Source organism: Otolemur garnettii, unplaced genomic scaffold, assembly GCF_000181295.1.
Source record: "Otolemur garnettii isolate 467f Iridium unplaced genomic scaffold, OtoGar3 scaffold00099, whole genome shotgun sequence".
Taxonomy (NCBI): domain Eukaryota; kingdom Metazoa; phylum Chordata; class Mammalia; order Primates; family Galagidae; genus Otolemur; species Otolemur garnettii.
The window spans coordinates 4312728-4327290 of record NW_003852494.1 but is presented as its reverse complement, the minus strand read 5'-3'; the positions used below and the strand labels follow the sequence as shown (position 1 = coordinate 4327290).

Genomic DNA, 14563 nt, shown 5'->3' with positions numbered 1-14563 from the left:
AGTAGAAATAAATCACCCAGCAGAAGCAGTATAAGATAAATTTGTAAAAAAAATTTCCCAGAGAAAAAAGCAGCAAAACAAGGACACAGAAAATAGAAAAGGCAATTGGGGCTCGGCGCCTGTGGCTCGGGCAGCTAAGGCGCCAGCCACGTACACCTAAGGTGGCGGGTTTGAGTCCCCAGCCCGGGCCCGCCAAACAACAATGATGGCTGCAACCAAAAAATGGCCGGGCGTTGTGGCGGGCGCCTGTGGTCCCAGCTACTTGGGAGGCTGAGGCAGGAGACTCACTTGAGCCCAGGGGTTGGAGGTTGCTGTGAGCGTGATGCCATGGCACTCTACCCAGGGGGATAGCTTGAGGCTCCGTCTCAAAAAAAAAAAAAAAAGAAAAGGCAATTGGAAAATCAGCCAGGGAGGTTCACCATGTAAATAATAGGAGTTCTAGAAAAAGAAAATAGAGAAATTAGAGAACAGGAAACTAGCAAATAATTCAAGAAAATTTTGCAGACTGAAGGAAGTAAGTTTACAGACTGAAATGGGCCACTGAGTGCAGATCACAGTGGATGGAAATAGATCTAAACCAATCCAAATCATCATGAAATTTTAGGGTATCTTATAAGAAAACAAGATACTAAAAGTTCCTAAAAACAAAAAGGATCTATATTAGAATAACTTCAGACTCCTTAACTGCAATAATGACAATGAAAGTAAAATTCTGCATGAAAATAATTTTTAAAACTAGATTTCTATACCCAACCAAACTATTAATCAAATTCGAGAGTAGAATAAAGATATTTTCAGATATGTTTCCCCCAAATTTTCCAACTATGCACCTTTTTTTCAGGAAGCTACTAGAAGAGGTACTCCACCAAAATAAGGAGTAAAACACAAATTAGGAAGACACAAGAAACAGAAAACAAGAGAATCAACACAAGAGAAAGGTTACAGGGGAGCCTCACGATGACAATGCTGGGGTGGAGAGCAATTGGTCCACCCTGAAAGCAGGTAATTCTTTTTAAGACTTTCCTAAAAGTATCTTGACTTTGTAACCATATAAAATGTTTAAGTTTTTAATTTTAAAAATCCCTAACAATTGAAGGCAAAATGAAAAAAAAATGAACATTAACAGTATATCAAATTGGTGGCATACACACACAGGAACCATCCTGAGTGACATTAAAACAGTTTGTACTTTCAACTAGCAATATATACCTTTGGAGACAAAAATACATCATAAACTGCTTTCAGTAATCATATTGGTGGTTACTGAGTTGAACTTGTTATTCTGAGACTATTTGTATATGGGTACATGCATGCATATATGTATATACTGTGAAATAAACAAATGGGTATACTGATGTAATAAGAAAATCAGGTTTTGCAAGAGAAAAGGAGATAGATACTGGTGCACTATGAACTCATGGTATATTTTTAAAGCTTCTTAGCTCAATCTATGAAAAAGCACTAAGGACTTTTGTCTCTCAATACCATTTCCTACTAAAAAGAACCATGATGTGTGTGGAGTACCCTATCCCACTAGAAAGTGGGGAAACTGTCAAAAGACTACAGATTTGGGCAAAAGGACTCATAAACCAACCTGAAAACGCTCCAAAGGTGCAAAGGTAGGATAATTTGAACATGAATAAGGACAATTACTGAGATGTATTGAAACATACTAAATATGTTTACACAAGATGGTAAGCATATAAAAAAAATTAAAAACAATAAAGGAAAAGAGTCAATCACATTTGATCTGCCCTCCCCATATGAACTACACATCGTAGTAACCAAATAGTTGAACAGAACAGTTTCTCTTAATAGAAAGCATTTTACCTAATGAAAACAGAATGATTACAAGAGTCAGAATGTTACCATTTATAATGCTTAACAAATAAACAGACTTAGGAAATTCTTTTCATTGACTGTTGACATCACAAAAAAGAAAAAGACAAAAAATTATGTGATTTCTAATAGAAATACACAAAACCACACATGAAGTATTCTTACCAGAACCAGAACCTGGATCTGCCCAATTCTAACTCTGTTACAAATTTATAAGAAGTAAAGAGGATGGGGCACATTTTAAATATACCACAGAGATGCAATCAGCAACATTACAAGGGTAATGAGTGTCTATAGACTTTGTCAGGGTCCTGATTTGAACATGAACAACAACTTACAAGACAGCTGGGATCATTTGAACACTAGATACATGATGACGTTAAAGATTTATTAATTTTTAGGCACGATAATGGAATTAAGTCTATCTTTTAAAAAGGAATCCTTTTTTTTTTTTTTTCTTTTTTGAGACAGAGTCTCACTATGTTTCCTTCGGTAGAGTGCTGTGGCATCACAGCCCACAGCAACCTCAAACTCTTGGGCTTAAGCGATTCTCTTGCCTCGGTCTCCCAAGCATCTGGGACTACAGGTGCCCACCACAATGCCCGGCTATTTTTAGAGATGTGTTCTGTCCATACAACTGATTATTATGCAGCTATAAAAAGGAATGAGGGACTGACACCGGCTCCCAACGTGGATGAGCCTTGTACACATTACACTGTGTGAGAGACATCGTCATGAGAAGCCACATGCTGTGGGATTCCACTGATAGGAAGTGTCCAGAATAGGTAAATCCACAGAGACAGAAAGGAGATTAGCAGCTTCCAGAGACTAGGGCTGAGGGAATGGGGCTTGACTGCTAAACCCCTCGGTAGGGGGTTTCAATTCTGAGCTGCTGGAAGCCTTCTGGAACTACATAGTGGTGGTGGTTATACAATTCTGATTTGTAAATCATAAAATTGTACATTTTAAAGAGAGAATGTGGCATATGTGAACTGTATTTCAATCAAGCTGCTATCTTAAAATTCAGGGCTTTGAACATTCCTCTTTGTGAAGAGTCACAGTAAAGAATGCCTTTTGATAAGTTTCCATTTCACAGACCAGGTTTCCTTAAAGCCCCATATTACACAAACAAAACTGCACGTGCTCATATTCATCACCTGTGCAGCCATAGTTATAGATGTTGAAAGTCAGCGTGTCCATGATGTTCTTTAATCGCTTTATGAGAATGGAGTCGGGCAGCGACTTCTTAAGTGAGAACCCAAAAACATCTAAGAAGGCTATCAGGGAGTACTGATACATGGAGTTCACAAGGGCCATCTCGGACAGGACGAAGAACAGGATGGCCCCCCTCCTGGCAGCTGGCCGGTAGCCATCTCGTAATCTGTCAATGTCCAGGGCCGTCTTCTCTGCCAGCCTGAGCTTCTCTGATACCTGAAGAAAAGGTGCAAGTTACCCTGGAAACAGGAAGGCTTATGAAAATAGGCAGAGGATAGGAGTGGCAGGGGATGGCAAAGAGATGCTTGCAAAGCTTTGAAAGCCACCAGGGACTGCAGGGACCAAGGGTGCTCACCCTCTTGACAGATGCGGTCCGTATTTCAGCTGACTCCACTCACCCATGCCCACTTCTTCATTTCCAAGTCTGTGCCTTCCCTTTTCATTCCATCTGTGGGCTCCACCCCAAATCCAGAGGAGGAACCCCAACTTCTCTGGAGGCTGCCCCAGGCCCAGCCAATCAAAGCCTGACATCCCTAGGTGTTGGGACTGGTTTGGGGTAGGCAGGTGATGTAAGTGACTCTTAGGACCTTCGTGACAGAAAGAGGAAAATATTCTCACTTATCCCTTTGGACTTGAACCTGAGAGGACATGAGGCCACACATGGTCTTATGACCCTGGGAGGAATGAGAAAAGAATGAAGACAGCCCAGCAGAAGGCCCAGCCCAGACACAGAAAGAAACCAAGACTCAGTGATATTTTTCCAAGTCCCAGATCCAGCCCTGCCTGAAGCTATCTCTGAACCTTTCTACTTTCTAAACTAATAACTTCCCCTCTGATGTAAGCCAGGTAAGACTGTGTTTCTTATCATTCTCAGTTGAAAGAAGCTGACTTGATGCACAGGGATCCCTGGGGGCACGTTTAAGGACACCTCTCCTCATAGCACACCTCAATAGAGGGTGGCCTTTTATTAATATCATCATGCAAATTTTCAGGTGATTCAAGGACTGAGTCTGATGAGGGACAGGCAGATGGCCCTTAATGCTCAGCTATTGTATACTAAGGCCTATGACCATGAACAAGCCCCTGTGATCACCAAGTCCGATTTCCTCATTGAGCAGATGAGGAAACAGGCACTCCAAGGGCACATCCATCCCCTCCCACCCCCACTTGAATTTTCTTTCCACTGTAGTTTCTACCTCTGTGGCTTTAGACTTGGTCTCCTCCAAGGTCTGCACCAGCTCCACATTATCCAGCATGTTCCCCGTGGAGGTTGCCAGTTCCCGGAGGAGGGAATCCTCCAGGTCCTTGAGCAGATTCTTATTCTCACTGGTCTCCTGGATGAGGTGCTCCCTCTGCTCTTCCAGCTCCCGCCTCTCAAAGGCCACCAGCACGCTCAGAAGCTGGTCCTCCAGGCCCTTCAGTGTGACTGTGGGAACAATGACAGACACTCACCGCCTGTGGTCCCTGCTAAGCTGGTCAGTGTGTCTATACCAAGCAGGACAAGCTGAGGGTGGGTCTAAGCCTACATGTCAGAGGCACAGAGACTCACGTCCTACTCTAAAATCACTCTAAGGCCAGGTGTGGTGGCTCACACCTGTAATCCTAGTACTCTGGGAGGCCAAGGCAGGTGAGTCACCTGAGCTCAAGAGTTTGAGACCATCCTGAGCAAGAATGAGACCCCATCTCTACTAAAAATGGAAAAACTAGCCAGGCATCATGGCAGGTGACTATAGTCCCAGTTACTTGGGAAGCTGAGACAAGAGGAGCTCTTGAGCCCAAAAGCTTGAGGGTGCTGTGAGCTATGACACCACAGCACTCTACCTAGGGCAGGGGTCCTCAAATTTTAAAACAGGGGGCCAGTTCACTGTCCCTCAGACCACTGGAGGGCTGGACTGTGGGCCCCAAGACGAGTCAGCTGCTAAGCAGGACAGGTAGCGGCGGCAAAAACACTTGGTAGTCTGGATAAATGTCCTAGGCGGGCTGCATGTGGCCCACGGGCTGTAGTTTGAGGATGCCTGACCTAGGGCAACAGAGTGAAACTCTGTCTAAAAACAAAAAAAAAACAAAAATCACTCTAAAGCAACAAAGTGACAAACATCAGACAGCAAAACAGTGACACTGCTCTGCAGAGTAAGGACAGAAAGAGTTCAAACACACTCAAATTAAATGAGAGCTCCTATATACCAGGCAACTACATCTCACACACCTATTAAACAGCTGTGTAACAGCCCAAGAAAACGTGAGAGGTGCCTTCCCATTCCTATCAGAATTCAATTGAAGGGAAGGAGAAAAACCTAGACTCACAATATACACTGAAATACACAAACACAGGATAACCTCCCGGCCAAGCAGACAGAGGTCTGCCACCCTCCAAGTGTAAACACACAAGCCTACGGTCCAGCCTCAAGACACATAGCTCATGGCCTTCCAAACGCCCCAACCCTTCTGGGGTCTGCTTATCAGGAAGAGCTGACGAGTCAAGCTGTGACTACAGGAGAATGATCTGGGGATGCTGAGCAAGAGGACGTGCCATGAAAGCCTGCATCTGAGACTGTAGTCGCTGTGGTAACCAGGTTGACTTGCAGCTGGGGCTCTGCCCATTCTCACCAGTATAATTGATCACCATGGCTTTCCCAAACACTGAGGGGGAATATCTGGGGTTGGCCATCTTGGTGTTTAGATACAGCCTGAAGTTTGAATCATAGTCAACTTCCTTGTCTCCCAGGATAATAAACTGCCGTCCTTGGGTGACTTTTATATTTTTTTCTAAGACGTTATCAATCACAGGATCAATGTATTCGTCAACATCATGGAACAGGAAAGGAGTCCCATACTTTATGGACATCTCTAGCTGCTTGAGGAAGTCAGGGTCATTAAAGGAAGCAACCTGGAAGAGAGGAAAAGCAGAAGGTGAAAGTCAGAAGGGGAAGGCCTTGTAAGGGGGGAGATAATGAGTTAGGAACTTGAGGGAGTCAGAGTAAAAAGAAGAAAGAGAAAAGCAAGGTGTATAACCCTATAAACCCATAAACCCGCGTGGTTCAGGCTCAGAGCAGCATCTCATTCGAAGAGGGTAGAGGGGGAAGGAAAGGGATTTCCTTCACTCCCCCCTCCCATAAGCTAGAATCTTTCCTCTTTAAGAGACAGGGTGGGAGTTGGAATCAGATTGGGGGCTAGAATTGGCTGGCAATTTCACAACTCTCTGGCATGCTGAGGGAAGAGGGACGTGTAGGGATATTCTTGCATTTGTAGTATCTGTCCCACTATTGCTACAAGTGAACGTCAGAGGCAGATGTTCCCCTGACAATGGAACTTATTATGACCTTCCCCCAATATGTGGTAAATACAGACCAAGGACCAGAAAGTATAAGGAAACGGTAAAACTGAAAATCATTAATTTATTCATTAGTTGAGCAAAAAGTGATTGGGCCCCAGCAATTCCACTGTTAGGTATATACCCAAGAGAATGGAAAACACATCCACATAAAACCTTGTACATGAACATTCACGGGGAATCATTCACAACAGCCAAAAAGTGGAAACAACTCAATTATCCATCAACAGGCAAGTAGATAAACAAAATGTGACAAATCCATACAATGGACCTTCAGCCACAAAAAGGAATGGAACGCTGACTATGCTACAAGGATGAACCTTGACAAGATGCTCAGCAAAAAGAAGGCAGACACGGAAGGCCGCTTATTTGTATGATTCCATCTATATGAAATGTCAAGAATAGGCAAATCCTAGAGAAAAAGTAGATTAGCTGTTGTCAGAGGCTGGGAGGAGGTGGCTGGAAGGATTGAGTGGGGTGATCGCTAAAAGATATATATAGCTTTTCTTCTTAGGATGAAAAATGTTCTGAAATTGACTCTGGTAGTTATAAAACTTCATGAATACACTAAAACCCACTAAATTGTGTGTTACTCTCACCCCTCTGTCTCCTCCTCCCCAAAGCAGCTCCAAAAAATAGCCTGTAAGCTGGGTGATGTGGCTCACACCTGTAATCCTAGTACACTGGGAGGCCAAGGTGGGTGGATTGAGCCCAGGAGTTCGAGACCAGCCTGAGCAAGAGTAAAACCCTGTCTCTACTAAAAATAGAAAAACTAGCCAGGCATTGTGGCAGGTGCCTGTTAGTCCCAGCTACATGGAAGGCTGAGGCAGGAGAATAATCAATTGAGCCTAAGAGTTTGAGGTTGTTGTAAGCTATGATCCTACAGCACTCTCTCTACCCAGGGGGACAGAGTGAGACTCTGTATCAAACAACACAAAAAATAGCATGTAGCCTGAGGGCCACCAAGCCCAGTACTGGGTAGAAGGAAGGCAAAGCTGAGAGCAGTGCAGTCTTCACCTTTATGGTGCCCAGAGCTTGAGAGGGGGGATGCAAACAACAGTAAAATTCAAGGTGGGTGGTGCCACCCTAGAAGACTCGGAGGGTGGGCCCCACTTGGGGGTCAGGTGGTAACATTTCAGCTTGCCCTACTGAAGGCACTGAGGAGCTAGAAGAGGGCCTTCCCTGGAGAAGGGGCAGCAGGGCAGAGGACCCAGGAGGGGCCATACCCACCCGCAGGTTGTTTTTCTCCTCTTTCCTCTTTATCCAGTTGAGAGCCTGTTGCTGGGGGTCGATGCAGAGGGGGAAGCGGCTGGCACGGGTGGTGAGGATGCCGTTTTGAATTGACAGCTCATCAGGGGGCAGCCCCTGGGAGCCCCACCTGGAAGGGACAGCCACAGGGACATTTATTTTTCTCACCAAGTTATAAACCAAGGACTATAGGTGGTAGGACTGGTCTTCTAGAATAATCTATCAATCGGCCCAGGCTGTTTAACCCTCCTAAAACTCCAGGAAGAAGAGCTCGGAGCTGGACCTGTAGCTCACCTGGCTATTTCTGTGCAGTCATGCCAACTGCAGCCCTTGCTAGGCCCCCCAGGCTGTCAACCTGCCCCCAGGGTGACACTCTGTACAAAGTCACCTCAGCCCACTGGCTCAGAGGCCCCACACACCTGCTGATCTCGACATCATCTGTGAGTAGGCTTTCTAGCCGGAAAGGCTGGCTCAGAGGGATGTCTCGATCCAAGATGTCATTTTGCCAAATCTGATTGACCATCTCATTTCGGAACTCCCAGGTGAAGGCACCTTCATAGCTCAGGAAGGCAGCACAGAGAAGGCAGTCCCCCAGCAGCTTCACACGCCGGTGCATCAGCTCATCCAAGTCCTTCAGCCACCTGGTGCAAGAGAGGGAGGCTGCAGTGAGCAGTTGCCCTCTGGTCACAACCAAAAGGAACATCCTAGAAGGACCAACTTGATACCTTGCTAACAGGGCTAAGACGAAACATTTTTTGAGCTATTCTTTCTTCATAGAAAACAGAGATCACCAGCTCATTCTGCAATTTCCCACCCCAGTGACCTAGTGTTTTGAAAGACTTTGTTCAATTCTAAGGCTCGGCAGAGCCCAACATTTAGCAGGGGGCTCAGGAAATGTTTGTGAGACTCATTTTGTCTCAAAGCTATTTATTTAGTAATCACATTGTTTCTGAACACTTAATTAAAGACAAGTAAATAAGCCCAGCAGAGCTAATGAGCTCGGGCCCCACTTCACAGAGACCTACCCAAGATGAAAGGAAGGGCATGTTTCCTTTGGATTCTTCTCATAAATGTCCAAGGTCTTTTAGGTTTAAGAAATATGGAAAACTGTTTCCCACATGCAAACAATATTTTCTACTATTTTCTTTTTTCTTTTTTATTAATAGAAGGATCTGACTGAATCATGTTTTTTTTTTTAATATACTTACAGATGCAACATTCGAAACTGTCCTCATACCCAGTAGATCAGCTACAGCCACATGCCCTTACCCGTAAATATCAAGCAGCCCTACCCACTTAAGAGTGAAGCCCAGGACTGAACACGCCACTGGGCACTTAGCTGGCATCTGTGCAGAGAGATGGACTCTTCCTCTAGACTCCTCCAGAATGGACCCAGGGGCTAAAGATCACCAAGAAGGAGCACTGCCGAAAGCAAGGTCAATCTGCTCAATGCTTCAGGTTTCTCCCTGTCTCCACTGCTATACTTCTGCCTCCCAACCCTAGAGGTCACTTAATAAGTAACACTCAGTACCTAATAAAAACAGAGTCTATACAATGTCCATTAGCCACCATCAACACGGTAATAAGAAAACAAGAACTTGTCACGTGCCTTTCAATGAAAATGCAATGTGCAATAAAGACTGAACATAGCAAGAAATTCTGCCAGGGACATCCATTTATAACCCATAAAAGGCAGGCTCGTGAACCACGCTGACCTGACGTTTTCCGATCCCAGACCAGAGATGAGCTTGTCAGCTGCAATCAGCCGCCTCTCCATGATTTCGGCTTCTTCCTGCAGCTTTTGCTTTTCCAGTATGGCTGCCTCATATTTGGCACCCAAAGCTTCCAGTTCTTTCTGGATAGTTGCCAACTCATTCTGGATCCTTTCTAGTTCCCGTTTAGTTAGGTAAAAATTCCGCTCTAGCCTGGCCACCTAAATGAAGACAATTAGCACAACGTTGGGGAAAAGGACTGTGTGGGGCAGGGCTCAAGGGCAGGGCGTGTATCCACATGGCTGGTGTCTGTGCTCTAGGGTCACCATGGGCTATAGTGGGGCTTATGGCCTCTTAGTTTCCTTTTCAACTATTTGTAACAAAGGTTCCTAAACCCAAGTTAGCAGACAGTCTCCTTTTCATGCGTATGGAAGCCACCATAAGATGGTTCTGTGACTCTAAGTGAAAACTTCAAAAGACTACACTGAAGACAATATTGAGTCTACTATTGGTTGTAAATTTTCTTTGATTTTTGTTCTAAGTTTCTGAGCAATAAAATTCTGAGCTATAAGATCTGGGAGGCCAAGGTGGGTAGATGGCCTGAGCTCAGGAGTTCGAGACCAGCCTGAGCAACAGTAAGACCCCATCTCTAAAAATAGCCAGGTGCTACTCAGAAGGCTGAGGCAAGAGGATCACTTGAGCCCAAGAGTTTGAGGTTGCTGTGAGTAACATGGCACTCTACCAAGGGTGACAAAGTGAGACTGTGTCTCAAAAAAAAAAAAAAGACAGTATCAAAATATGACTCAAAAGGATCAAATCAACCTTATTCTCTTTGTGTTTTGTGTTCTACATGTTACTTCAACCTAGTTCTCAACTGGGGCTGATTTTGTCTCCCAGGGGACATTTGGCAATTTCTGAATATCACAACCTGGGAGGGAGAAGGATGCTACTGGCATCTAGTGGGGCAAGGCCAGGGTGCTGCTGCATATCTACAGTACCCAGGATACCCCCACTTTAGCAAAGAATGGCCCAGCCCCAAATGTCAATGGCACATGGTTGAGAAACTCTCCTTTGACCCCAGAAAACAACTTTAAACATCTTATATCCCACATTTTCACATATAATCTGAAAATCTTTTGTTCTCCCCAGTTCTCTCCATCTACATTATACCTAAATGAGAGTTGTACTTTTATTGGGGTAGAGAGAGGAGTTTTTAATGCTGTTTAAAGCCAGAACCTTGCCAGAACACATTCATTCTCTTGGCAGCAGTATGCCAGTCTTACAGACGGGCAATACCTTCTCTCTCTTGGGCTTGATTTCTCTGAAAACATCACAGTAGCCCATTACAGCTTCGACAAATTTCAGCATCCCCAGCCCGGCTTTGCTGACAGCTTCCATTTCTTCAATTGTGGTGTTCAGAGTCTTCAAGAGGCCTAGAGTCAAAGATGGAATTGTTTTCATGAGTGGCAAGCTTCAACTTGCGCCTGTGGACAAAGTACGTGCAGCAAGTTCCTAATTCCTCAGCGACCCTGTAAGCAGAATCCAGACTGCCCCTGTGAACATCAGTATAAGGCCCAACCCAGCATGGGTAAGCGGATATTTGAGACATGAATATCCTGCCACCCAGAAGCCCTCGGGACCCAGGATATAATAGGGACTCCCAACTGGGCACCAAGGTAGCTCAGCACAGGCAGTTAACTGGGATATGCAGGCCATTATCGATCATCTGTCACTTCTACCTGTGCACGTACCTCAGGAGTAATAGCACATAAGTGGAAACCCACCCAGTCTACACTCAGAGAGGGGCAGTGCTTTGGGTTTTTTAGTTGTTATCATTGTTTGTGTTTAGTTTACTTTTGTTTTTAAGAGGCTAAAAACAAGATTTGATAATAAAGCTCTAAACAAATTGTCAAATACAGGATGAACTTGTATTGCTCATTATTCTGGGATAACATTATTCTGCCTAGCTAAACACCTGGTAGGGTCAGGGATTAGGCTCAAAGGGAGCCTGGAGTTCTGTAACCAAAGACGGAGGGGCTGGCGTGGGCCATGCAGTCAGTCCTCTCTCCCTGAGGCCCCACAGATCTATAGAAGACTTTATACTGACAAGAGCAGCAAGGGGAGAAGTCAAGGTTAGACCACCTCTTGGCACCATTGTGTGCATTGCAATGAGAAGATCTTGTTTGCTGACTAGAGAACTAAAGCTAGTGTGAACCAGGCATACAGTAAGTATCAGCCCTACCTCCTGCCCCCAGCCATTCTTCCTCTGGAGATAGTCTCCAGTTCTATCTGCAGGGCCTCAGTGGTACCATCTGACCACAGGGAGGGCCTGCCTGCCATAAGTCTCTTCCTTGCCCTCCATCCCTGTCCCAGACCAAGACGCCAAATCAAGATCAACTCTGGCTATTCACATATTCGACCAAACTCACCTTTGATATTTTTAACCTGGCTCTGAGAAATTGAATCAAAATCAATCTCCATCAGAGACCTTAGGAAATTTGGGTCAGACATCATGCCTTTGGCAGTTTTCCAGTTGAGCTCTTTGTACCCTTTTATGATGAGGATGCACTCGCAGACCGTCTGCACCTGCTTCGGGGGCTTAGCAAATGACCTGGCAGGGAACAAAAGCACACACGATAGACCCTGGATATGGCAGGAGCTGGCCTGGAAGAGCTCCAGGCAAAATGGTCACCCAGAAGTCATTCACTAGAGGTGACGCTCAATGGAAACAAAGGACACCAGACCTCAGCACAGACTGGGTTCCTGCACAGGAGGATCCCTGAGGACAGGGTCAGGGTCTCCTCTCAGGGTCCCATCTCAAAGTCAATGGGGCACCAGATCATGGGGGTGGTCTTTAAAACACACATCCAGGCTGCCCCTGGAGCCAGGGTGGAGCCTGAGAATCTGTGTCTTAATTACATCCTGGGGTGACTCCTCAGACTCTAAATGGTGGCTGCTGTCATTATCACCATTATCATGAACATCATCATCATTTTTCCCGATGACTAGATGAAGAAAGGGGACTCTGAGCACTTGAATGACAGCCTGGGAGGCCTTGGGTCCCCACGTCCAGGCCTCTTTCCAGGCTATGTTGCCCCTTGCCCTCTGTTCTTGACCCTCCAGAGAACCAGGTCCCTACAGGAACTGGAGACAGCCTTAGGGCAAAGGCCTCCCAGAGAGAGTACCCACTGGCTTCCCACTGCCTGGCAAAGCCCACAAAAGCTACAAAGAGAGACAGAAGCAGAAGGAGACTGATACAGAAAAGGCAAAAAAGAAAAAAAAAGGAAAGAAAGGAAAAGACGGTGAGAAGAGAAGGAAATGGAGGCTCCAAAGTGTTTGGATGTAGCATTTGGAACACAGGTTGCAGCCCCGGCCTTACTGTCCTACTCCAGCAGGAGGCTGAGGGGAGCCACAAAAGAAAGGGGGAATAGAAAGACAGAGACACAGTCAGAGAGACAGAAAGACAGAGCAAGGCAGAGGCAGAAAGACAAAGGGAGAAGAGAGAGAAGAAGAGAGAAAGAGTGAGGAGACTGCCTGAGCAGATAGCAGTCTGAAGACTTTCTGCAGTAGGCACCCCCAACCCCTCTAGCCCTGGATCCCCTCTACACCCTCACAGACAGGAGAGGAGAGAGGGAACCACACAGCAGAAGGACAAGCCAGGGCAGCAGCCAGGACAGAGGACACCCAGACTTCAGCACAAAGCCAGATAATTAAAGTAATGGCCCTGAGTCACCAGGGAAAGGTTCAATTACGCCAGCATTTACGAAAGCAGGTGGTGCCGTCAGCTGTCTTTAAAAGGCTCCCTTCAGGGTTGATGAAAGCCAGGTCCAAGCCACTGCTCTCTGAATGATCAGAGGTGGAAAGAATCAGGGAGATATTTTCAGATATAAGACAGAAAGAGCCCCTGGCCTGTGTGGTAGGGTCCTAGGCCTTGGGCAGTTTAAGAACCAGCCATGGGTCTCAGCTTTCCCATCTGTAAAGTGGGGGGCACCAAAACAAAACCTTTCAGCTCCCAAATCTTGTGTGTCTATGAAAGTGAAGTTCTCTGCTATCAGCTTACAGACCAAGCCTTGGAACCTTACTTATCCAGAAACCAGGGCAGTCCCCAGTACCAGATAAGAGGGGTGTTTGAAATATGGCAGTTGCAAGTCAAAGAAATAGAGATGTCTCTGTTTCATTTGATTCCCTTTTTCTATCACAGAACACACTCAGGGAAGAGAAAGAAAAGAAAATACATTGCCCTCCTACTGCTCCACCCTGGACACAACAACTATCCATGCTTTTCTCTCAGGCCACCCCTCTGACCTCCATGATCAGGACTAGGTCAGTCCATGTTGTCCACTAACAGGCAAAGACTCTTCCTTCCTAATAAACCACACACGGGACTCCTGAAACAGGCCATTGGCTCTGTGCAGTGAGATGCTGCCTGCCTGCCTCATGACCAGTATGCCCCAGTGATGACAGACTGAATGAAAGGAAGAAAAGTAAAATCAAAAGCCAGAAACAAAGGGAGCCCTTTATACTTTTACAGAGGAGAAGCATCCACTTCTAACCCTCATTAGCCCTCATCTGCCTGCCTTAACACTTAATGATCTTTGCAAAGGGAACTGCATGTTAAAGAAAGGAAGTGCTTTTTTAAGGAATTAATGGATTATGAAATTGCCAGGATGTAAGTGTTGGCTCATGTGCCTAACATCCAAATGACCTAAAGAGAGCCAGAGTGTAGCCATATGGAAAGAGCAAAGTGGGATCCAAACTCACATGGGACCCTGGGAATGAAATCACCAAGAGATAAAAGATAGGAATATAAAAAACTAAACCATAAAAATTTAATGAAACCACAGAGAAATTATTTTACAATCTTGTCATGGTAAGGCCTAACTATGACACAGTATCTAAGAACCACAAAATAAAATATTGCTACAATCCACCACATAAAAATAAACATACATGGCAAACACACACACATACAAACCTCATCAACAAAGTCAAACTGCCCATGACAAGCTGGTTAAATACTTGCAACTCACATGATGATGGAGTTATATAAAAAGCCCCTGGAAATGGATAAGGTGGGAAAAAGCAACAATAAATAACAGCAACCCAACATATAAACTGACAAAGCACTAAACAGTTTACCGAAGAGGAAATATACGTGACTATGATACACATTTTTCCATATATGAAAAAAAGGCTAGCCTCACTCATAAGAGAAATG

General features: G+C 45.2%; 1 protein-coding gene across 1 annotated transcript in view; it reads right to left on the bottom strand.

Annotated features, from left to right (window-relative positions):
- The window catches only part of DNAH10 (dynein axonemal heavy chain 10), a 161990-nt gene that overhangs the window by 13965 nt on the left and 133462 nt on the right, over positions 1-14563 (bottom strand). The window contains exons 57-64 of the mRNA XM_003796031.3: positions 11775-11956; positions 10642-10778; positions 9349-9566; positions 8053-8274; positions 7616-7763; positions 5662-5941; positions 4251-4480; positions 2997-3270 (exon numbers count right to left, since the gene is read on the bottom strand). Coding sequence (XP_003796079.1) covers positions 2997-3270; positions 4251-4480; positions 5662-5941; positions 7616-7763; positions 8053-8274; positions 9349-9566; positions 10642-10778; positions 11775-11956 — 1691 coding nt within the window. The remainder of the gene's footprint in view (positions 1-2996; positions 3271-4250; positions 4481-5661; positions 5942-7615; positions 7764-8052; positions 8275-9348; positions 9567-10641; positions 10779-11774; positions 11957-14563) is intronic.